General features: G+C 40.4%; 1 protein-coding gene across 1 annotated transcript; it reads left to right on the plus strand.

Moving 5' to 3' along the window:
- rasl11a (RAS-like, family 11, member A) lies at window positions 1-14,548 on the plus strand. Its single transcript, XM_049569335.1, has 8 exons — window positions 1-700; window positions 4,205-4,261; window positions 4,423-4,505; window positions 10,793-10,833; window positions 10,913-11,042; window positions 11,174-11,249; window positions 11,683-11,759; window positions 12,838-14,548. The coding sequence occupies exons 1-8, from the start codon at window positions 535-537 to the stop codon at window positions 12,982-12,984; spliced, it is 777 nt and encodes a 258-aa protein (XP_049425292.1). The 5' UTR covers window positions 1-534; the 3' UTR covers window positions 12,985-14,548.
- Window positions 14,549-26,675: the final 12,127 nt, after the last annotated feature.

The following is a 26,675-nucleotide window of genomic DNA, read 5'->3' on the forward strand; positions in this document are numbered from 1 at the left end:
TCAGGCTGCAGAGAGCCCAGTTTAGACTGGTCTCATGGGAATATTAGAGGGGATGGTTCAGAAGCTCCTTCCCTCCCTCCTTCTGCTCTCTGTCCGCAGTCAGCAGCATCTGGAGTCGGTGTGGACGGGAATGCTTCTTTTGCAATTTATTATGCAGCTTGTATCAAAACTGAGTTGTGATTTTAGTATTTAAGGGAGTGAAATGACGGAGTTTCGTTGCTGCAAGATCCACGGAGGGGTTAAAAGTTTTTCTGAGCACTGAGTGGAGGAAAACTGTGCAGTGGAGCTGCAATACTTGGAAAATATTTGGGAATTCTGCTACTTTAACTCAAAGGAAAACCTACTTTTTTATGCAGGAATTATAAAGCACCGCACCAAGGTAAACACCAGGATACCTGAGGAGCTCTTTTTGCTGTCTGTGCAGGAGCATAATGGGAATACTGGAGTGATTTTCCTCGGGGCGGACGGGGGTTCACCGGACACTGTAATTTTCCCACATAAAGCAGATCTGATCTGAGGGCAGAGGGGAGCTAAATGCGGCTGACTGCCAGTGACCCTGCACCGGGAACCATGAACAGCAGCAGCACCGGGTCTGGCAACTTTCTGCTGGTGCCCATACCGGAGTATCCCCTGCTGGACTGTGTGCCCAACAAGACGGTGAAGATTGTGGTGCTGGGGGCGAGCAACGTCGGGAAAACCGGTATGGATGGAGGGAAGAGCTGGGGAAGGGACAAATATAAAAGTCAGCTGAGTTAGGAAAGTGTGTCCGAACAATCTGAAACTGTGATGCAACAGATGGTTTGTAGGGATTAAACTGTTGGGACAGGATGTTTGGGATTTCATGCATCTCAGTAATATGTGACAGTAAATTAACCCCCTCATGATGCAGCTTGTTATTGCTATGGATGTCGCTGTGATAGTATATTTGTGTAATAGAGGAGGAATACCGAAGGAAAGTAGTGTAAATGTTTGAACAACCAAACCTGAACGACAGGGGGCGACATTTTGCATTTATGCGTTAGAAAATTATTAATTACTGATATATATATCAGTGGTGGAAGAAGTATTCAGATCCTAAGTAAAACAATATATTTTTAAAAATACTTCAATACAATTAAAAGTCCTGTATGCATGAATTTAGATGAATGAAAGTGCAAAAATATTATCTGCAAAATGCACTTGTGTGCAGAATGCCACCTTTCAGAGTGTTATGATCATCATACTGCATTACACTTATAGATTATTATTATTATTAATGTGTTAGTTGTAAATGTTGCTGTGGAGCTAATTTTAAGTATTTTATACACTTTAGAGTATTGTAATTTAATTTGCAGCACACATGTTAAATCTTAATTGTAATAGTAACATAGTGTAATGGAGTAAACAGTATAATATTTCCCTCTGAAATGTTGTAGAGTAGAATTATATGAGGAGACATGAAATGGACACACTGTAAAACTTATTAGCCCAGGCTTTTATTTGCTTTTTTGGGACAGGAATTTAATTCCATTCACACAAACCTGTTGCTCAGCAAAGATTGGGAAATACATATTGTTTATTTAAACCAGTATGATTATTACTTGTTTAAAAATTAGGCGACAGATAATATATCCTCTTGAGATGTCACATTTTGGGTTTATTTGACCTAATACTTCATTCTACTTAACTTAGACCTGCTGTCCTCGTTCGTGGACACTTTTTTGTGCCATCTAGTGGTAGTAAGAGCACATTACACTCATGCATGTAAAAACAAGATGGCAGCCATCTCTGCCAAGTCAGTCTGCAGCCGATCCCGACACAAAAGTCGGCAAGGTCCAAAACCTGATCACGTTTTATGTTTGAAACTTGTTTATTTATGATTAATAATGTTTTTAGTTTGATATGGCAACTAATTGAACCAATTGTAGCAACAGTAACAAGCTAAGGTGCTGTTAATTCGGAAGCACTGGTTTGGAGACATTAGGACTTTATTATTGTCTCGTTTGAGGACATTGGGACTTAATTATGGTTGATAGAGTTTAGTTTTTAATACTTACTTTAGTTTTTAATACTATCGGGTCATCCCAAATTGCTAGGAGAGATTAAAAAGGAGGATATAAAGAGACAGTAAATGGAAATACCATTAAACTTCAATTATTAGCCCTGGCTTTTATTTGCTTAAATCACTGGCCCATATTTTGGACAGGCCTTTAATTCCTTTCATACAAACCTGTTCTTCAGCAAAGATGGGAGATACAAATTGTTTATTTAAACCAGTATGAATATAACTTGTAATAATAAAGTAACAAAATTAGGTGTCAGATAATATATCAATTATGAATCATTTGTTTGATCTAGCTGTGACAGACAGCACACCAGGCTATCGAAGATTTCGCCACTCAGCATACCGACACACCACCATTTAATCCTGTTAAAACAATATTCACAACTTGGATTCATTTTCATGAAAAACCCTTTGATTGTTTCAATCTGAGGACCCGTACGGACTAAAGGAAAATGAATAACTTACAGGGTAATCGAGGAATGGACACATAATTTGAGGTAGCCAACAACCTGCTTTTATACATCTGAAGAACCTCTGTAAAAAAAAAAAAAAAAAAATGAACTGCTTGGCAACCAGACCAGGCGTCTCCTTTATGAAACAAAGCACGGGATCCATACTAAAAACATACATATGGACAAAAGCCAAAAATGGCGTTCGGCAAAAAATATTCAACAAATTCTACAACCAGGCTTCCACCTCACCATTTGCATCGCTACCTTCCTGTCTCCAAAATGTTCATCAGCATGGGTCAAAGTTTCTCCCATCAAGTTTGTTCTTATAGATCACAACTTTTGCATAAGAAGTGGCGTATGCCTCTGTCAGGACTCATTCTGTGCGTACGCATTGTTTATCAGTGAGACCCCAGGAGTCTAATTGAGACAGGCATTATTTGTCAAAATGTGTAGCCACATCAGGCCAGTAAAAGGGACTGGCCGTTTAATTGTAGTTTTACAATACTCGAGTAAACTACAAGTACCTTAAAATTATACTTAAGCTCAGCACTTAAGTAAATATCTTTAGTTACTTTTCACCACTGAATGCAACCAACAGAAAGATCACATTGAGATTAAGATCTTGTTTTAGAAAGGGCGGTGGCCACCAGGCAGTACAGTGCAGAAACAGTTAAATTAGCCTACTAAAAGTGGCTAATTTGTCCAAATGGTGATAAGTGAGCGATTTGCAATTGGTAATAAACCTCAGGGAATTCTTAATGTTTAACAACGGAGCGCAGACATTCATGTATAAACCACTTAAGTCCAACTAGACACAAATAGTTTTTCATTTAATGGTAAAAAAATTAGGTAATTGTAGCTGTACTTTAGTTTTATGGTTTAGTTTACTCATTGCAGGGAGTACTATTCAGCCGGTGGACACAGTGTCTCTGGAGGGAGCTTTTTTTTTTAACAGTCGGAGAAAACAACCCTGATGATGTCATAGCGACATCATCAGGGTTGTGTCAGTTTGACCTCAGAGACAACAAATTGAAGTGGAAAGTTTCAAAGTGGAGGTGTAACATTAGAAAGACATGACAGGGAGGGAAGGGAGGGAGTTTAATGAAAAGTGCTGTCGAGTTGCATTATGGGAAATGTAGGATACAGGGTTTTTTGGTGGTTGATCCACACTAGGAACTAAAAGTGAGGATATCTCGGCCTGTGCTGCTCTGAATTTGCCTATTCTTCTTTTGAACTGCCTCTTGTGAGCTTTCTGACATTACTGCACTTTAATGTGAACAATCTGTGGTGTGATCCTTTAATGGGAAGAAAAGCTTCAACTCAAATGAAACTATCCTCCCACAGTCAGCAGGAGTCCACCCAGAATCCCTAAAAAACAAGAGAAAAACAAGAGATACATGAGACAATCATTTACCAGTACAAAGGTGATGCATGAGGGATTGCAACATCAGATCTGAGCACTGGTGAATCATTTTCTTACTTCAGACTTTGGGCCTGTTTATTTGGCTCGTCTCTTTCCTATAAAAGTCAAAGTTATTGCAACACCTGCAAATGTTTAAGTGTAATATAGGTCAGTAGGTTGCAGCAGGTTAGGGGGGGTGGGGGGGTGGGGTTCTTATACATGTTTTTTATTCCAAGTACAAGAAGTTTAAGATGAAACAGCAGATACATATTTTGTACTTCATGCAGAGTTTTGATTCCTTTTCAGCTTTGATCGTCAGGTTTCTGACCAAGAGGTTCATCGGGGACTATGAAGCAAACACTGGTGAGTTCCAGCCCATCTTGTCTGCAATAAAACGAGAAACATTTGGCAAAATAAGCAGCAGAAACAAATGCACTTAGTGACTGATTTCCCTCTGCAGAAGTCCCCACTATTGATCCATTCATCCATCCATTCATTCATCCTGTCACTTTCATTCTCCACAGGAGCGCTCTACTCCAGAAAGGTCACACTGGATGGGGAGGAAGTGTCGCTTCAGATCCAGGATACTCCCTGTGTCGCTCTCCAGGTAACTGATGGAGGCAGAGAGACAGCAACCATGTTTCCATCCCAGAGTTTTAATGTGCATTAGGAACAGAACGTCTGGATGGACACAGCTGAGTGTAAACAACCTCAGCTTGAGCTGGTTGTTGCTTCAGTTAATGGAGACGTGATGTGCCAAACTGGTGATGGAAACACATTTGTCGCATAAATTATGACAGGAGTCCATTGATTTCTCTTTGTGGAAGACTTAAAACAACTGCATCCTTTTCTTCTTCTTCAATTGGCATCTGACTTGAAGCAGAAAATTCAGTTGAAATTCTCACAAGATTCTTAATTCTTTATCCTTGGCAACACGTTTGATGCTGAGAGCTCATTACTGTGTTGTTTTTGTTCTGAGCTGCTCAAACATCATTTAACAACTGTGCCAAAATGTTCCTTCCCTTACAAAATGTTGTTCTCAGTGTGTTGTTAGTCAACAACTGCACAAGGAAATAATGACAGAGAGGAAGAAAAGCGTAATAGGTTTAGGGTCACAGTGTTAACTTCCTTGTGGGATGACTAAGACAGTTGTGGTCTCAACACTGAGGAATGGCAGGCCAACAACAGGCATATGAAATTGTTTGGTGATTTAATTAGACCTAGAGTTTGTGTGCACCATGGGACTATGCAAGAGTTTGAAAAGGTTAGCTCTGAAAGAATTTGCTTTTTAGCATAAAACCTTTCTTTTCTCTCGAGTTGTGTCTGTCAGTGTGCACAAGTTAGATTTATGTGTGTGATTTACCTGATTTGTTGGTGGATGATCAGTAACACCAGATATCATTTCAGCTAATATGATTTTAGACAGTGAGCAGCCCATTTATCGCATCAGCTTTTGAAACTTCAGAGTAAAATCAATTCATTTCAGTGGAATCATCATCATCGGCTTTCGCATAGATTTCAACCAGAACTGACCTTCCAGGGAACACTATGTAGCTTTCAGGTAGTAGTTTACGCCGTCCATGTTTATTAGGGAGCGTATCTATGTTCCCAGGTTCTATGTTCCCCACTTAACCCTGCAAAAAAGGTTCTATGTTCCCCGCTTACACAAAAAAGGTTCTATGTTTCCAGGGTTCTGTGTTGCCTGCTCAACCAAGCGGGAAACATAGAACCCTGGAAACATAGGGATGACCCCGTTTATTTAACCCTCCTCTGCTTGTGTGTAAAATGTTCAACAAAAAAAGTCACGGAGCGCAGTTATGACACAGGAGTAAGCAAGTAAGCTAACTTGAAGAGCTATGTGACAGACAGCTGGCTAGTGTGATGGCAGTTAGCTCGTTAGCTAATATGTATCTCTAGCTAGCTCTGTGTGTTGCCACTCTACCACTATATATGTTACTACCAAGCTTCTAGCACCACCTATGTTTGCTTCATTCAGCTCCAACATCCTGAGGCCCTGGTCACACAGAAAGCGTTTCAGCAGCTGGAGGTGCTTTTTTGTAATTGTTTTTAATAAGAATGAAACTTTTTGCTCGTGGTTTTTGCGTTGTGACACGCCTTGGGTTTCTGCACTCGAGGTGCCTGGCATTTTTGCCGGCTCTGAACCCCTCGAGTTGAAAAAACTTCAACTTAGAGCAGAAAAACATCCCATGTCATATATTTTTCATCATCTTTTTTTCCCATTGTCCAATCAGATGATTTGAGAGGCGAGCCTTCTGTAGTAGTCACGACAACCAGTTAACAGCTGGTAAACAATGGAGGAGAAACTGGTGGTAGTGGTTGCTGGATACCCAGAGCTATACGGCCCGGCGATAGACAGCAGGTTGTCAAACTGCCCCTGAGTCATCCTAAAATATGCCTGGAAACTGCCATCATGGAGGAGAAGCTCCTGGACCAACTGGTGGTACTCCCCATGACCCACCCTCTTTATTAGGGTCTCATGTATCCACACAGATCTCTGTTTCCCTGTGCCCAACAAACTATTTACTGACAGCCTCCCACCCTCAACCAGAGCTACAGCAAGTACCTTCTGCCTGTCCGAATTACCAACATAATTTCGGGGAATACAATTACAGTTACAGTGTGGCATAACGCGTTACTACCCAAAATAAACTGTTGATTTTTTCATTTTTCATTCATCCACACTGCTCCACCTCCACCAGTACACTACCAGAAAAAACATCGCCTGAAGGTTGATGTGTGTTGTCATGTCACTACAGACTTCATCATAGAAGGGTGCCGGTGCAGCACTGTGTGTTATCATGTTCATTGTGTTTCAACACATAACGACGTACAATGTTTCCTGTTGTGCTTTGCGTCCCAAGACTGCCTGAAAGTAGCAGGTATAGGGAGCTGGCCTCCAGTTCTTTTTTTTACCTTGTAAAGTAACTTATTACTTTCAAATGACGGTAACTAGTAATATGGAATATATTACATTTTGATAGTAACTTGCCCAACACTGCTTGTGGGTGGCACTAGTTGGGTTTCCAATCAAATGTAGCACAAATTTTAACCAAATTTTCCAAAAATGGGCAAAAGAAATTGTAAACTTGTGCTTTTCCATCCTCTACTGTATGCAAGTATTGGAATTTGGTTCATTGTGATAAGCAGTAGGTGGCGCTAATTCTCTGGTCAGTAGCCTGCAGATGAAGAGGGCACAACGAGATAGTAAAACAGCATCAGTCAAATGTCAAACAAAGGAAAACGATGGATGTATAATAATAGATATATTACAAGTAATATTACAGCTATGTGTGTTTGGAAGATTTCTGCTGCTTGCAGTGGCCGATGCAATGACGGTACGTTATTTATAAGCTGAATCTGTTTCCCTTGCACTTACCTGCATTTATCTTTTATCGAAACGCCAACTTTATTTCAAGACTTTATTCATCGTTTCCCATCAAGTTATTCATGCGCAATGCTGACAATGCTAATGAAAAGAAGTGGATGGAAACACACCAACTGTGGCACAAACGTCCAAACAAAACATTATCTTTAAGATGCGTTCACCATTAAAATGTGGTATATTTCTATTCTTAGTAATCTCTAGAAACAGATATCTGCATATGTATGTGGTATCTATTGACAACAGGAAAGGATTTTGGTATTGGAGCTGTGGAGAGGCGGAACACATAGGCCAAAATGCAATCTATGAATTAACTGGCTATCGTCTGGTGACAGCTTGGCTTTTTAGTTTTTTAAAATGTATCTGCAGTCATATGCATATATCTGTTAACAGACAGAGATTAGTCCCAACAATCGGCATACAGAGGAGGAAGTCTCAGCTCGTTTATCCACTAGCTACAGCTCAAAATATTGACCCTCGTCCCCAGAGGCTCATCATTGTCAGGCCGAAGGCAGAGGGGTTCCGAGACTCTATTTTTAGTAATTGGCTGACTCCATATCACAAGTCAAGCATAAATTTTGCATTTACATTTTAACTTTATTAACAGATGGTGTTAAAATGGTGAAAAAGTCTTTGTTCGATGTCGTTGTTTAACGTTCTACCTAAAAGTTCAGCTCATTAAAGACGTAAAAAAAAAACTGCCACTTTGTCTCAAAAGCAATTTCAGGAATGTATTTGAAGTGAGAGGAAGAGATCTTGGGACCATCTCTTTGAATATAATGAGTGCAACATGCCACACGGCTCACCCTGCTCCACACCGCCAGTCTGTTTACAAAACCAGGCCTCAGAGCTGCTCATTTCCTCCAGCGGGGGAAGATAACGGAGGGTGAGGAAGTTCCTACTGGCAGGATGGAGGCTGATGGTGACCAGCTTCCAGAGATTAGACAGAAATAATTGGTGTGTGGAGGCAGAGAGGTCGAGAAGTTACTGAGCTCCTGGAGGATTCATTAAAGGAGATTTTCAGACAGAAAACTGAACTCATCTTCAACTCTTAATTACAGATAATGTGTTCTGGACCCAGTGTGTGTAAGGAGTCACCCAACCTGAAGTCTAGTTGTTGCTGAACTGCCAGCTGGGTGGTCTGGTGGGTTGGGAGTCATAAGTTCAAACTCTGAACCAGCTGGTGTGTGTCCATAAACAGCCATTTGTCTTGGCAATGTGCCTTTTTAGTAAAATCACCACCTGCTAACTGACTTTAAGCTGCTCAGGATGATGCATCTAAATGATTCTGGATAATTAGGGACACTTTAGCTGCCGTTTTTCAAGTTAAGGTATCAAAAACCAGTTGGTTGCAGTAAGGAAGAAATTATCTGGTCTGGTCTAATGTCTGGTGTCACACTCGGAAACTCTATACATCCATTAATCCACTGGGATCTCACTGGGAACGCACCAAACATCACACCACTTCCTGCTTCGCCACTGAAAGTAATCATGGGTTATTTTAAAGCAGTTAAACAAAATGACAGATGGTTTTCTGCTGAGCAGTTTCCACTATCAGTCTGTTGCTGCTGCTGTAACTCAGAGGAATGAGGAAGTGTCTTAAAATAAGAAGCCACTTCAGCCAGTTTCCATTCTCAACAATGCAGTGTCTTCAAAGCATTTCATTCAACTGATAAGAAACTATTACTGTAGACGACTGACAGGTAATTTAATTGATATTTAAAGTTGTTTATTAAAGTAAAAAAGGCAAACATTTGTTTTCTGCAGCTTCTCAAATGTGAGAATTTGCTGCTTTTCTCTGTTTTATATCACTGTTGGTTTAATATCTTTAGTTTTTGGAATTCCCTCAACCTTGCCAGGGCCTAGATCTCCCTGCTCATTCACATCATCCAATCAATTAATCAATCAGTTTATTTGTTACATAAAATCATAGCTGTTGCTCAAACTACAGATGCTCGAACTACTGATTGTACTTCCTAATTTTTGTATGCTCAGACACAAAGAGTATAGATCCTTTTAGGGCTGACGTCACAATGGCGTAATTTATTTGCTGGAGGCAAAACACGACTCTCCACCACAGGGCTGTAGGCTACATAGGAGTCTTAAAATGTCGTCTTGTTGTGTTATTGGGAGCCAGAACAGAAGGAGTCATGGCTCAAAACCTTTTATTGTTAACCATACCGCCCGTCAACAGAAACAAAAACAACTATTTTTAAATGTGATAAGAGGAAAGGACTGGACGGAGGCGATCATCAAAAATGCTCACATGTGCAGCGCACACTTCATATCAGCTTAGGGAAAAAGTATTAACTGTTGTAGGGATGAATAACGTTATGTGTATTAAGTGTTATCATGTCCACCTCATCAGAAACTGGGAAGGTATTAAGAGGAATATTGGATTTCTCTGTAATGCTAACTTTTTAGCGCATTAGCTAACATTTGCTTCAATAGCAAAACAAACTGGAAGAAACCATTCAAGTATCGATTTCCTTTGTAAGATTGGAGTCAACCACAAAGCTTCCTGTGACATCATCCATCCACTGAGTGAGAGCATACGGGTCGGCCAGTCTGGTCCTGTTGGTCAGGGTTTACTTATTCAAGTAACACTTGCGGTCCCGGAGAGTGAGTGACCTGACAAGGTGCGTTTGTAAATTCAGTCTGGTGCTCTACACTAAAATGAGTGTCCTGTTGATCAAAGAAACAGAGCGTTATCTAACAAATGGTTAAGTTAATCACACATTGCGGTGCTCTGGATAACCGAACAGTACATTCCAACAGCGCTCTGAATTTATGAATGGTCCAGTTTGTGCCAGCACTCAGAATGAATATTTCTGAAAGTACCACTCACGTCATCTTCCTCCACTGTGTAAAACAAACCAAGAGAACTTGCTAGCTAGGACTGGCTAATGTCTGTGGAGAATCGTTTTGCCTCCAGCTAAGCCCCGCCCACCAAAAAAGTCATACCGTTTCCTAACAGCAAAAGGATCTGTAGAGGTGGATCGAGAGAGAGAGACCCACCCCTCTTTGTCTCTCTCAGACTCAGACCAAACTGTAAACTCGGAAGTGCTGATCTAATTTAAACCAAGATTTTGTTACCGTGTTCTTGCCTAAAATATTTTCAGAAACATATTTTAGTGTCCTGTTCGGCTGTAATGTAAGAGTTTGTGAACAGGAAGTGGGCACCATACTGTTTACTGGTTTGTGAAAAATGGAGGCTGAAAAAAATTAGGTTAAACAGTAAAACTTAGCAGTGCCGATCAAATATAAACCAAAATCTGTTACTGTTATTCTATTAGTTGTAGCTTTTCTATCTGTTGAGCAAAAGCAAACACCACAGCACTTTTAGTCTTTTCTCAGCTTGTATAGCACCAATTTCAACTGCGTTGAAACCGTTCAGTTTTATGAAAAGACCATCTTTCCACCAGTGAAATACTTCTTTAAACTCTTTGATATTTTATACAATTATACATTTTTCTGTTTTATTTTCTCAGGATGATGCTGAGGGTCTGTACTGCCAGGAGCAGATCAACAGGTCAGACTTATTTACCTAAATATGAATTAAACTAATAAAGTAATATCCCGTAATAACTGTACCACAACTGCACTTTCAGGTCAATCTACTGGGCAGACGGTTACGTGCTGGTTTTCTCCATCACGGACCACAACAGCTACCGCACCATCCAGCCACTGTACCAACATGTCAGACGTATACACCCCTCTGGAAACATTCCTGTTATACTGGTCAGTGAGATGAGACATCCCGTTTGTAAAAGTACAACATGCTGTGATGTAATCTAGAACAGACAATAACACCTACTAACCCTAATCCTCATCCCAATCTAATCTATCCTGTAATCTGTAATCTGCTGCAGGTTGGCAACAAGAGCGACCTGCTCAGAGCCCGACAGGTGCCAGCAGACGAAGGCGAGACATTAGCAGCTTCACTAGGTGGGGCATCCTCATCATCCTCCTCCTCCTCCTCATTCTTCTTCTCTTGTTGTTTTGACCAAACTTAAAGACCACGATAATTTGTATTTTTCAAGTTAAATTCTTTATAAAATGAGATGCGTTTCAGGGCCCTAAAATTAGGTGTTTTGAGCACTAGTTGTCTGTCTTTACCTTACCTTCATTGAACTCCATGAGATTCCAATGGTTGCAGATGCTTTGTTTTCGTACAGAAACTGCGCTGCAAATGGAGCTCGGACAGAAGACAGAATTTCCCACAATAGCCAATTTGTAAAAGAACTCTGAATGCACCGCCTAATTATAACACACACATCTGTCTCCATGTAAACTATATCTTTCATGCTGCCTAATGAACAAGGAATGCCGAGTGTTATCTGGAAGATAAAACTGATCTGAGAACTGCTTCTTCTCACAGGAGGAGTTTACTTTGAGGCCTCGGCCAGAGAGAACCACGAGGGAGTCCACACTGCCTTTCTACATCTCTGTCAGGAGGTGGGACCTTTTGATGTTGTTGTCTATTTATTGGTTTGTTAATCTGCCAGTTAAGGACGAGAACGGGCAGTTGTAGCTTATTCGTTTTCTCATGAAGGCATTTATAGGCACATATCAGGATCTTATTCACTTTAAATCCAGGAAACTTTAATGGATTATAACTTCCTGTGGGAACCATGATTACAGGATATTTCCCACCAATGCCCAGAGTCACCAAAAGAATACAGAAATACCATGTATGTCTTTTGGTCAGACGGAGCTATACCAGCCCACATCGGTCTGTTCTGTATATTTGTTTTTCTGGTGGAGCATTACAGAGTTTTTGCCCAGAGGCTCATTACATCAGAGTGTGTTTAGGCTGTTTCCTTTTCTGGTGCTCAAGAGAGCAGATTCTTAAACCTAAGTTCTGTTGAATGTCGAACATCATTTAAGTGATTAGGCGCTTTGAAACTGCAGTCAATATGTTTTTATTAACAATAGAACAAGACTGTGCAGTCCCCCTCAGCTGTTTAGCATCTTTCAGCTCAACTCTGGTATCCAACTGCTGCAGGCAGCTGTTTGCAGCAAAAAAAAAGGTCTGATAAGCCAACTGTTACACGACCTCCTTAGCATCAAGCAGAAGACTCACAAAGCTGGTGAACAAACGAAGCATTTGGTGGCTAAAGAGCCGCATATTTCCCTCAGGAGATGGAGGAGACCAAAAACAGAGCAAAAAGGAGGGTTCAGAATTGGAGGTATATTCATCAGGTGCCCCAAAACATGACTTAATGTGACTGAAATTGTTGTCACTGGATGTGATGGATGTGTTGTCCAAAAATAACCCTACCCCAGGGTTTGAATCTCCCACCCTGGGTTTGAACCAGGAACCCTCTTGCTGTGGAGCATCAATGCTAACCACTGTGCCACCACAAAAAAACAACTACAGACATAAAATAGAAATACATTCAATTAAGACTAAAGTAGAAGCAAATATACAAAGACAGGTCTTATCAAGTGTGTGTTTGGCTGTTTGAGCAAAGTAAACTTGGTCCCAGGTCTGGCTTTATTTCAGCGAGTCACTGTGTCGTCTGTGTTTCAGGTAATCCGGGCACTGGGAGGAGGCAACGGGGAGAAACGAAGAGGAGGCCTCCACCTGGCCAGACCCAAATCTCCCAACATGCAGGAGCTGAAGAGGAGGTTCAGGCAGGTCCTCTCCTCCAAAGTCAAGTCCTCAACAACTCTCTGATCGTAGGATGAAACTAAAAACATCGAGATAAGAGAGCTTCCATGGACATAAAAAGATTCTGCTCCTTTGCTGATGGAAGGCTGAAGAAAAATGGAAGAGGCCTCGATATGGAGGACTTTAAAGTTTGGGAACTGAAGCTGTTCTGTGGTGATTGAAGCATTTTAACTTTGTCGTCTTCAGATGTCTAAAGACAAAGACTGAACGGAGGTTTCTGCAGGCTAAGCTCTTCTCTGCGTTTTGGACGGAGCTCATGGTCAACATGACCTCTACCCAGGATGCTGCTCAGAATTAACATGTCACAGACTGCAAAACAAACGGCTCGTGTTGTCACAAACTTGTTTACCACGAAGGCAGTGAGCGTGTTGGTCCACTGACTGGGTCACTGTAAACTAAGCCGTGTCTCAGTTTTCTTGAGGCTGAAAAATCACTCTTAATACATTGTGACAAAGGGAATTTAACACGTTTTACACCTGAGAAGACAATTTAAAGAAAAAACTGTTGTTTCTAATGTCCTGTCATATAACATGGAGTCTCATTTTACCCCCTCTTGTTACAGTTTCCTTTATTTTGATTTTAATTGGGATTTTTTTGCGACTAAACACTCAAAAGACTCATTTTTTTATTTGGTTCAAGATGAGAGTAATGCCAGATTTCAACTTTGCCAAAATCAAATAAATGAAATGCGAGTCTCCATCCTGTCTGTTGCAGACTTATTAAGATAGTAGTCAGAACAGAAACAGGAAATGACCCCGAAACGCAAGGTTCAAGGTTTTCACTGAGACAAAACGTCGGTATTTGACAGCCGGAAGGGAAGCCTCGCAAAACAAAGTGAGGACAAACTCTGATTTTTATGGAAGTCAATGGCTGCCAATAACAAAATATAATAATTTAATCAAATTTTATTTTGCATTTGTGAATAATGTATGACAAAATTCACAGTTAGAATTTAAAATCCAATTTTGAAAATACATAATTACTGCCAAAATAAAAATGTAAATGGAACTTGCATATTGATTACAAAATTTTATGTAAAATTTACATTTCATTTGCACTTTAAAGTTGCGTATAATATGTAGCCTAAACTTCAAATTGGCACTTAACTGCTGCACTTAAATTTAAATAATGTTCTTTTCAATCATTTATTGTGAAAATTAAAGTTTTTATTATGTCAGGATACCTTGTACCATCAGAACTTGATAAAGTTTTCTTCAGTATCAAAGTAATCCAGAGATAGCGATAGCTGTCTGGACATTGAATTTGCATTGCAAGCAGGAACTGCCAATAGCTAATTCAGCATACTTTTAAAGGTGCCAGCTTTTCAGAATATAACAAATATAGGCTAAAAAAACACAGATGTCAACATTTTTTTAAGTGCCCAATTTTGAAACCCTCTGTCATTATTAAACTCACCATAAAAAAGGCCATTTCCATTTTATTTTCATTCAAAATTCGCTTAAATATTTTTTAGACATTTTTTTTTACAGCATGAAATTAAAAATGTTATTTTAATTTTGGATTTTCATTTGTCACACAACATGCACACACACTATTCAGCAATTATTATATTGGCAGCCATAGACTTCTTTATTCAGCTGTTCATTGTGTTTTAACTGATGTTTTGACATTAATGTTTTGCAAGAGTTACAGGGGCTGCCATTAGGGTTAATTTTAAACCTCCAAATTCATCACCAGAATCTCCAAAACACGGTGTACTTATGAATCCATGTGTCTCATTTACGAGCCTAGATTGCCTGTAATTGTGACAACATAAACTTTTCCACTATAGCTCAGCCCGAACAATCCAAACTCAAGGTGTGAAAGCCCCATTAATGGCCCGTGGTCTGAGAAGTATTTCATTTCTGTTGTTTCTTTAGAGGAAGGTGTTAGTGTTCTGTGGAGTTCATGTTGCTCCTGAGGCCTTTTCTTTCTTAAGAGAAGGAATTTCTGGGCGAGTCACAGTTTCTTGGTACTAAGAGATGTTGCATTTGCTGTAAAGAAAGAAGTCCAGAGTTTAACTGTTGTGTTCAAGGGTCAAGATCCTAAACTGCGGATGGAATTGATAAAATAGAGTCGCTGCTATCTGTAAAGATTTGGGAATAGGTTCAAGTATGTAAAAGGAAGTTGGGAAGTGTGTTTGTGAGTGTGTGTTTTCCGCTGTTCTCATGACCCCTCCTCTTACTGACACACACAAAATTCCCAGTAAAGAGAAAATTCCACAACATCTGGAATTTCTTCCTCGGTCACTGAACTGCCACTCTAACCCTTTTTACACACACAAACACACACTTTAGAAATTGTCTTCTGACCCCAACTTGTGACCTTTTTTGCCCTTTGACCTTTAAAAGCAGCAGGGCTCCATCAAGAGTCTGGAAAAAAGCTGAGATAAGGCCACTTGTCTCGCTTGCTGCGTATCAAGGCAAAAATCCTGAGATGCCATTTGATGAATGCAAAGATAGAAGTGACGTGTGTGATAAACTTAGATTTTTTTCCCATAATTTTCAGTTACTTTAAGTCTAATTTTTCTCGTGTTTTCTTTTAAGACGTCAACTTTACTTCCCACACACACACACACACACACACACACACACACCATGTTGCTCTTTAAAGACCTCTTTCCTGTGTGCCACTGGATCAAGTGCTCCTACATTCTCAAATGAATAAGTGAGGATTTCCTCCCCTTTTTTCCCTCGAAGAAGCACAACACGGACATTAAATGTGAGTTTAATTTGATAAATGAGGAGTTAATGTGACATTTATGAGGCCAGATTTAGAAAATGGAGCCTCCACTAAGTGTTCCCTTTTTCGGTAAGGAGAAAAGGAGCTGAGGGGAACTTCTGGGTTCTATTTCGAGAATAAGAAAATCAAAATAACATTGACATTGTCAGTAAATGTCTGGTTTTGAAGTATGTCTATGTCATGTCATCTAGACATGACATGCTGTTGAGGCCAAGAACATCAAATCACGAGAAAGAAATACACAGCTCACGTCCATGCAGGGATTTAATTAAAGGCTTTTGGTTTTTACTATGGTAAATGTTTGACAAGAAGGTCAGAGCTCATAATGACATCAGATAGAGCACATGTGCTTATTCGTGCAAGTACTCGTGGGAAATGTGGTTCACAACTGTGGTTACAAAAGGCCGCATACAAAAGACACTTCACAGATAAAACACACCACAAAAACGAACCTAAATTACCAAATCCAGTCTGTAGTAGTGTGATAATTTGGGACCAGACTGCAAAACTGTGAAAGGTGCTGCTGGGATTTGATCACATATTTGCACTGGAAGTTCAAGTACTTAATGTTCTCTGATACCAGCTTGAGTTGGCAGATTGTTCTGCTTGTACAGAAATGTGAGCAGTACATCCAGGACAGTATTTCGGGCAGAGTTACAAATATTTTCAAATCACTGGAGTCCACGGAAACACGCACACCCACACACACACGTCAGTTAGCAAACCAGTAGCATATGGAAGTCATTCATTTTTCCAGGTAAGACATAGCACATACTGGACTTTCCACATGTGTCACAAGAGATGCGCCACATGTGATTTTTCCATCCCCATCCAAGTTCATATTCCAGTGCCTTTGCCCTCTTACATTGCTGCTTTAAATGGGCCTCATAGCATTTAGTAGTAAATATAAAGCCTTTACTGCAAGCTGTTAAAACACATTGCTTTATCAATGTAGAACTGCAGAGAAGAACATAAGGTGTGCATCAGTATCTGCCCCTGTGCTCACCTAATTTCTTGTGTCCCAAAAAGAAAATCATTCCAATACTGAAGAGTGCAAACAAGAAAGAAATTAAATTCCCCGAAGCCAACTTCTCTGACAGAGTCTGTTGACTCTGGACATGAACAGACTGCTTTCTTTAATTTTGTGGGCATAATTAAAACACCAGGATGTCCTCATTTTCAATCTAATAACAGCTACTTAAAGCTGGAATCCATTATTTGTTGGTGGTGCAAATATAATCTTGCGTCATCTGCATAGCTGAGTATACTTGTTTGTGCCTTAAAGAAGTATTTCACTGCTTCTGAAATTGGTGCTACATCATTAGAGAAAACAAAGAAAAAGGGCTGTGGCATTTGCTTTGTCTCAAGAGGTAGAACACCCACAACTACCAGAGTGCAACACCAATAAATGTTCCCAGTGATGGGTGACGTAATGTATGCTTGTCCATTTTGGCACAGAAAACAACATGGCAGCTGTAACAAACAATCTCATATTATAGTTAAAACAGTCAGCTAAAATATGTTTCTGGAAACATTTTAGGAAAGAAATAGGCAACACAGTAACGTAATCTTAGTTTTACCATTTGATCCGAGTTTGACAGAGATCAAGAGAGGGGCGGCTCTTTCCCACACTTCGCTTCTATACTCTTTAGCCCCTTTTACACTGCCAGATTTCCTGCGAATGTTGGGCTGTTTTGCCGGCAAGCTGTGAGCGCTTAGACACACAGAGCCGGATTGGCGAATTGATCCAAGGTGCCCAATTTTCTGCTTTGTAGGGTAGACATATTGGCGGAACCCTTTTAGTTTAAAAAGAGCAAGGCAGCCTTCTGCAACAGGAGGGGCTGTTGAAGACTTGTGGGAGGAGCTGTTGATGACGCCACACGTGCGACCCACTGGCGGTGGATAAACAGGAAACAGTTGATGGCAGGAATTAGCGAGCAGCTAGTAGCAAGAGGGAAACACAAACCTGACAGACACTGTAAAGATGAGCAACTGGGGAGACAAGGAATTGTGCGCCCTCCTTGCCCTCACAAACGAAGAGGCTATTAACCGGGAGATGACAGGAACGGTTATACTGCCAATGCTGAAAAAAAGACTGATTGGGCTTTCCTGCAAATTTGCACAATTCCTATCTAAACAGGGCTTTTGTGTCTGTGGTGTCAGGCACACAGAAATGAAGAAGTCTGTAGTTTGAGCAACAGCCTTAAAGCCAGCGAAAAGAGCTGAGAGATGAGCAGGGAGATCTGGGTGCTGGTTAGATGAAGCAAAGTGTACTGCTGTTCATTTGCACACACTACCAACATTGTTGTGATACAGAGCTGGTTGAAAACAGGCAAACTATCCCTTTAAGGGGTTATGGCAACATGCACCCGCTTAAAAATTCTATACATATCAAACCCACATGTCAAAACAGCAACTGTACTACATGAAGACAGCAAGATCTCTGATTGGTCAGCTTGGGCTGTTTGTGTTTTCCTACAATTTCCTGATGCTGGTAGAGATTGTTGACAGTAAAGACAAGGTTAAGTAAGCTTAAGAAAAGCTTGCTTAATGTTATCTTCTACTTTTCAGAAACACATATCTTGCAAGCAATGATCTAGGTAGCTTGGACGATTGTACATGCATAAAAACAGCTTTTCTAGGCTCTCAAGTAAAGTTTTATATTTATTATACCGTCATGGTTTAAAATCTCATAATGAAAAGAGTAATAACTGACCTTGCCTGCAGGCTGAGGAGTCCTTTCAACAGTTATTCAGACATCTCTTCTATAGTGGTGGTCTATGGGAAAACAGTCAGTGTGCTTTAGTCAGTTTTCTTTCCATGTAAAAGTAGACACAATCTAAACATGGTAAATGCTAACATGCTAAAAAAGGTAATGGACTAGCATAGATGAAGTCAGCTTTTCAAAGGCAAAACACCCCAAGCAACCAAATACAAACATGTGGGTGTTCTGGTGACCACTATGGGAAAGCACTTTATCAACAACAGCAGTGTGGAGGACATAAGCCAGCTGTGTGTGTGTGTGTGTGTGTGTGTGTGTGTGTGTGTGTGTGTGTGTGTGTGTGTGTGTGTGATGCCTTATTCTGTTATCTCTAGGAGGCGGCAGGAAGTTAACGTCCCATTTGGGATGAAGTCAGGACCCCAGACCTAAGAAGATCTAAGACTTATGAAAGTAAAACAAAATATTAAAAGTGAAAGAGAAGAGAGAGTGGATCATTATGTAAACCCCCTCTCTAGTAAGGGGTTGAAAGAAGCAGGGGGGGGGAGGAGAGACAGAAGATAGCGGGTGTTGAAGGGAGACAAAGTCAGACAGATAAAAATGAGACAGAAGATTATCAGCTTGTTTGTGCAGACATTAAACAAATGAACATGTCATCTTTCAGCAACGCTTTCAACACGAGATGCTAAATGAATGACATATAAATGCTGCTGTGAAAGGCCAACACTGCTTTTTGATGATAAAAATCAAGAGCATTAATGCTTAATTATTGTTATCTGCAAAGAAAACTAGGGTTTTTGAAATAATATTTTTAGGCTGGTGACATTCTCAGAGCTGCAGACTCAAAAAATGCATTGATATTTACATTCGAATGTTTGGGGGGCAGGGAGCATTTTCCAAGCCTTATTAGACAGTGTAAACCATTATGTGGTTGCCAACAGGTTTACTGAAAAAAAAAATAGTGTAACTGAAAAGAAAACAACAACAACAACATAATCAAAAATATGTAGGTTTAATTATTACAAATAGCCAAATAAAAGGTGTGACATTTATTGCTTTAACCCTAATCACTTTAAGCTACATATTTGGGTATTAATACACCCTTTTGGGTTACACAAACATCACTGAACGTCAACCAATAAACATTTCTCACTTACAAAACTAACAATAGCAACACCTTGAGCCAAACAATGAGACATAAATAGTGAAAAAAAACACTCATCAGCATTACATACCAACAGTGACAAAGATGTGCACAGATGCTGCTGATTTACACCGATTTCCATGGCATGTGCACCCACTTCCTGGTTATACTTCAGACAGGAAGTCAAAGGTTATTTCCTGTGGTGCTTAAAGGAGCCACTAGGTGGCATTAGTCCTTTTAGAGCACTTAGACTTACTTAACGCTTTACAATGACAGGCAGGCCTTGTAAAGACTCACAGTTTGAATATTCGATTTTGGGCGAGAGACTTCCAACTGGCTTGAATTAGAATATCAAGACTTGTGACTTGACCCGAAAGACTTAAAAAAAAACTAAGTATCTCATGTGGTGCCCCCACTGTCAGGAAGTTATTCTCAACGCCTTCCAATACGCATATGACAGGTACAAAATTCATTCATGTGACTGGTTTCTGATCTGATATCTGTGATTTTAGTTTGGTTAGGTTAGGTTTAGGCACAAAAACTCATCATTGACAAAATGTTCTCAACTAAGGGTCCATTTAGTCAATGTTCTGGAGCTTTCAATTATATCACAATCGTCTTCAGCAAATGTTGTCATTGAATGTTTTTTAGAACTTTAAGGACATTGCCTGATATGGCCAGACTAAATTGCAACTGCAAGATAGTCTGGAACCTCACAGTTCATTTTCAATTTCCAAAAGGTGCTATCAACAGCCATAGACCGATGTGCCTCTGGATGCAATTGAATAGAACTACAACCAATCAGAGCAATAGAAAGGTGACGTAGCACTGAGCAACAGACAAATGTAAACAGACTATAGCACGCGGAGATAAGCCGTGATGGTGTAAGATCACAACTTACCCTCATACAATGTTTTATATGATATCTAACAAATTAGCACCCCATGAATGGCATCATCACGTTACATACTTAAGATAAAATTACATACTAATGTTAAGTTACTTAGGTTTAAGCAAGTACAGTTACATAGGTAGGTTTAGATAAAGAAACATGGTTTTGCATCGTCACGTTAGGTACGTAACATAAAGTTATGTAGGTTAGGTTTAGGAAAAGAAACATGGTGAAGACGTACCTTCAAATAACTTTACTTGGTTTCACACAGGACACAAACACTGATCTCCTGGGGGAACATCCTGTTTTGTTTGATGCATCCTCCAGCCCAACCTGCCTCATGTGGACTTTCACTCTATTTCCTTCTTTACTACAATCAACACACTGGTCACAGTGCTCCCTAGGTTGTCAGTCATCATCTGAAACACACCACATATTAGATAAAGGGTTGTTATTGGCGTGACCTGGGCCAGGTTGTCTGGAAATCTGTCTGAACAGGAGGGAGAACAGAGGCATCTGTCAAAGCACATAAAACATGAGCTCGCAGATGTGTCTGGTTCCCAGGCTAATAAGGACAGGAAATTGAGGTTCAAAGTTATTTTTTTAGTCTATGTGTTCTGGGGGCTTTGGTTGTATTACATTATCTTTATCAGTTGATGTAAGTGGAATATCCATTTTTCAGTTTTAATCAAAAGCCAACATAATGCCACTTTGGTCTTTGCCACAAGGGTCCTTTTTAGATAAATGTAAATAAGGGTCATAAATGACCAATGCTGTTGTTTTTCTGATAAGGACAGTGTTCTTGAAAACCTCACTAGACACTTCAAACATAACCAACATAATTTAATCTTGTATCTGTATATGAACCAATTAGGTGAAACTGATCTGGAGCAGCAACCAATCATTGGAACCACTGAATATCTTAAGAATCCAGCATCTTTATTTTTGCCTTCTGACCTCCTCCTTTCATTTCTGGCTTAATGGATGGAAGTATAGAGTTAATGCATAAACAATGTCTGAGGTCTGTTGTCTCTATTTTTGTCTCCGCAGCTCCCAGTGGGCAACCCATTTAACCCCCCATTTCCCCTCTCCCTCCCTGCTCGCCTGTTTTTCCTCACTCTTCCCCTCCTCGTACAATATTTCTTGGGACTCAGCAAGGCATTCAAACCGAGGGTTTTCCAGACCAACAGGGCTGTCCATGGGCACCTCCAACAACAGCTCCAGCTTCTCCACACTTATTATCATACCTTGTTAAAGGGTTTTGACATGGTCACAATCCAATTTCTCATTATATACGTATTTATCAACAGTTTATTTTGAACCATGTCTTGCTCTCTCCACTCTTCATCCTTCATCTTGGCTTGCATCATGTTTTCAAGTTAAGCTAATGGGTTATTAAAATGCTCTGATTCATCATCACAAAATTCTGTGTTGTTACAACTAGCTGGAACACTTTCAGTACAAGCAACTCTGGTTTTTCTTTCTTGAATGCAACTTGGAAGACAATTTACTGACAAACCACATGAAATATAACCATCATAACCACTTAAATCTCAGAAATATTTTAATATTTCACCAGATTTTTTTTTAAAGTTTTGCTTCCATAACTCATGTAATCATTGTATTTTAGTATACACCAATCAGCCACAACATTGAAACCACTGACAGGTGAAGTGAATACTATGGATCATCTCCCTACAGTACAATGTTCTGCTGCGCACTCATGGGTCCTGGCATTCAAGTGAATTCAACTTGGCATGCACCACCCACCCAAACAACGTTGCAGAGCAATTACCATCCATCATCGCTATGGCACTCCCCCATGGCACTATGCCCCCCCTTCAGGACAGTGCACCATGCCACACCACAAGAACTTCTCAGGAAGTGAATTTGCAAATCCTGGAATAACAAAAGTACAGCCAGCCCTACTCTGCCTTATTGTGCCTCCGATGGGCTTACCCTGACGTTCTCATTCTAACCCTAGCCAGTCCCACTCCTCTTGCCTAAACTTACTGAATCCAACCAACGAAGGCAATGATTACTTCCCAGTCATAGAGAAAATAGGGTGGGTCGTTCCTTTGCTATACAAGATTCGCAAACTCTCAGGAATGTCCTAAGGAAAAAATAAGGAGCTTGAGGTGTTGACATGACCTCCAAATTCCAAAGGTATTGTGTCCATGCCTCGACAGATCAAAGTCAAATCCGATCCACGGTGGGGCCTCTGACCGGTGGAGCCATGGACACAGTACCTTTGGGGGTGTCCAGATCCTTTGAGTCCTATGGGTTGTGAGGTGGGGTACCAGCACATCCCAAAGATGCTTCACCAGATTGGGATCTGGGGAATTTGGAGGACACGTCGACACCTTGAGCTCTTTAACATGTTCTTCAGGCCATTGTGGAGCAGTTTTTGTGGTGTGTCATGATGCACTGTCCTAGTGGGGGGTCACTGCAATTGGAAAGTGACATGGGCATGAGCCTGTGTCGGCTACTTGATGTGCAATGGTGTTTTGGTGGGTGGTGAATGTTAAGTAGCATCCACATGAATGCCAGGACCCAAGGTTTCCCAGCAGAACCCTGCACTGTAACAAAATGGTCAATGTTATCATTTGAAGCCAATCAGCGTATGTATTTATAATGTTAAGTGTATGATATGTCAGTGCTTTCCCTCTGTGTTGTCCATAAAAGAAAATGTTGAATGTTTCCGTGCAGCTCTAACCACGGAGTGAGATTAGAGAAAACTTTTAGGGATCTTCCAGTTGCCATAACAAACAAACAGCAACCACAGCAACATTGTGGGTATGCTAGTCAGCCACTTATGCTAGCTGCCTCCTGGACACTATGTGATGTAGTGATTCAGCTTCATAAGCCAAAAGAAAAGTCAACCATCACCAAATAGGAGGGGGAAAAAATCTGAAACATGTATGCATCCTTGTTTCTAAGAAAGAGACACAAAAGCTATGTTAATTCTTGAGCTAGTCTGGGAGTTTACCACTAATAAATTGTGGTTTTCTAGAGGTGATATGAAAACACATCAACATGCCTTTATATATCTTTCTGTCTCTCCACGACAAACAGGCAGATGGGAGGCAGAAAGGAGTTCGAGGATGAGTCATGCTTACTGATTTATCAACATTACAAACACATCCTACCAGAAAGAGAAAATTCTGAGAGAGGCTGACTCGAAGGGTCACTTTCCTTGACTTTGTGTATTGTGTGTGTGTGTGTGTGTGTGTGTGTGTGTGGTTGCTTCTGGGTGGCAGGGTCAGTTTCATTCTCCTTTTTACTCTTATTTTTCATTCATGTCACTCTGCTTTTCTGCATTTCTGACTTTTCATCGTTCCTCCTTTCATGTGTGGTCAAATTACAGACCACATCAGATAAGGACGATCTGCAGACTGACTGAGGTTGGGGCCGGCAAAGGAAAAGAAAGGCAATGAATGAATATTTCAGCACCAGTCAATGTGGAATTGATTGCTATTAAATACAGTAATACGTGTAAATGACAAACTAAATAATGAATTGTGTCCCAGAGCTCATTTTACTGGACTGTAATTCCCAAACTGGTCTTTTTTAAGTGTTTACTACAGATTACTGCATCATTAAATTAAAATTGGTTGTCCCACGCAAACTAGTTCTTGCATGGAGATTAGGCCCACCAGTCATTCACACTTCAGTAACTCGTAACAAGAACTGTTGAGATTGGAGCAAACAAATAGAGGTACGCCAAGAATATGAATGACCTGGGGCGTTGGTAGCGTAGTGGATAGTGCCGGCACCCCATGTACAGAGGCGATGTCTCGCTGCAGCGGTCGCAGGTTCAACTCCGGCTTGCAACCCTTTGCTGCATGTCAACCCCCACTCTCTCTCTCTCTCTCTCTCTCTCACCCCATTTCAGTCTGTCCTGTCCATTAAAGGCAAAAAGCCCCCAAAAAAATAATAATAATATGAATGACCAAACATTTGACCGAAGTGTTGTTTAAACATGCATTAATACCCAAATGCAGCCTATATTTTTGGTCCCTCGGGAGCACTGCAACATTCAGGCTACATATTATCTAAGAGCCTGCCAATTTACACATTCAACAGACAAGCAACAACAATCATTCGGAGTGGTGTTTCTGAATGTGAGCCCAATGGTCATTCTTCTTTTAGCTCTGTTTTTGGTCTCCACCAGCTCCTATGAAAAGCAGCTAAATACGCTCTATATGTTCACCAGCTAGTCGCTAAATGTATTTGTCTGTGTGTGATTTATCCTGGCTTCATTATGAGCAGAGGAAATCTCTGTACATCGCTAGGCTAATTTATACAATGTAAAATGCCATAGGCTTGTGCTAATAACGTTAGCATGTTGTATTTGTGGGGATGCTGTTAGTTATAATGAATTTGATTTGTGTACTTGTGTTTGAAATTGTCTCTACTAAGCCATGTTTAATGTGTTTTTGGGTGTATTTTGAATCAACTGGACTTTACAACACTTCACAGAACCCCACCGCCGACTAGTGTTTTGGAGGTGTAACTGCAGAGTGATACAGACACACCAATGCCATGTGCGTAGCCTACAACATAGGCTCTGCATAGAGGTGACGCACAAATATAAATCTACCTTTAGAGTGGATTTTTCTTTTTGCATGGAAAGAGGACTTTGGATTTTGTAACCCAACATTATCATGGGTCATTTTTAATATCCAATTAAAAAGACTGTATTTTGTCATCTAGGTTTACGGTCGCCAGTCCCCTTAAAACTGTTGGTTTACTTTCAATATGGCCAGCAGAGGGAGCCTATTTGTATTCAGCTGCTGTCGCCACTAAAGGAATGTGAGAACCAGTTCTGTCCTGTTTGAGGCCCCTCCAGCCACTCCACCTCTGAACACGACGGTGCCGGTCAGTCTTGAGAATGAGGGGCCCCTCCATCAGTGACCGCTAAGTGGGCGTTTCATAAAGATAAGTGCCATTCAGGAAAGAAGGAGCTCACAATCAATTCAAAGAGTTGCTTATGGCAGAGACTGTCAACGCCTGGATATAAGGAGACCATTTGGATGTGTACAGTAACCTGTGGTTGAACTCCTGCTGCAGAAATGAACTCTGGGATAGACAGAAAAACCTCTAAAGCTTCCTTTGATGTAGCAAAGAATGAAATACCAAAAATTATAAATAGTTGGAAACCTTTAAAAATACATTTTTTTTACCTATATATTTTCATGTTGATGTTACAGCTTCTAGTTTCATGATGCAAACATCAAGCAAAGTGGTCATAGACATTTAAGGTCCCTACAATGATCATGGTTCCCAGCCCTTTCGGCTCCTTTAAAACCAATGTCTGAATACATGTACTATCATACTTTTTAGTATGCGAGACAAAATATGTCCCAATACAAGGTATGTCAAATGCAGTATGCCAAAAATACCAATATGTCCTTTTACAGTATGCAAGCCAGCATGCTTTTCTGGCTATTCTCATCAACAGTCCTCTGTGTGATTTGTGTGTGTAATTAATACAGCTGTTTATGATTTATAAAGGGAAAACAAACAAGAGTTTTGTGATGCTATCATGCTGACCTTTATTTGAGAAAATAGTTTAAGAACCACTGAATTAATACATATCCATGCGACAGATGTATGAGCAAAAGGGTTTAATTCAAGGCACATTGTTATAATGAAGTAATATGTCCAAATTGTATGCATACTTCATGCAACAGTACATACTTTTGTAAGGGCAGCTGCAGTACATTTAAGTAAAATGACATTTAATTATGCAGTTTGGAACCCAGCAAATGTCTACTCACAATAAATACCTATACCAAACAAAAAGAAGTAGTTAAGGGATTTTTAGAGGCCTGAAACTAGAGTAACGCCATTCCTGTTGTGTTAATTGTCTAGTTGTTTTTAGCATAAAATGCTAATGATTTTATAATTACATTTCTGTTTGTAACTCAGAGGGCCGAATTCACAAAGAATGAACTGCGGCCGCTGATAGCACCTTGAACTGCACTTCATTTGCACCCGCAGTTTGCTCCGTCTTAACGTCCTATTCACAAAGGATATTGCGCTAATGATATAACAGCGCAAACATGCCCACAAAGTTTGGCAGCTGAGTGCAGTTTGCCCCTGATTGCAATTAGCCACATGGCAAAGTATAAATGCTGGCTTTGCTCCAAGAAACACCGTGGCAGAACAATGGCAGACTTTGTTTGGCAAAGTAC

Source organism: Epinephelus fuscoguttatus, linkage group LG23 (genome assembly GCF_011397635.1).
Source record: "Epinephelus fuscoguttatus linkage group LG23, E.fuscoguttatus.final_Chr_v1".
NCBI lineage: Eukaryota > Metazoa > Chordata > Actinopteri > Perciformes > Serranidae > Epinephelus > Epinephelus fuscoguttatus.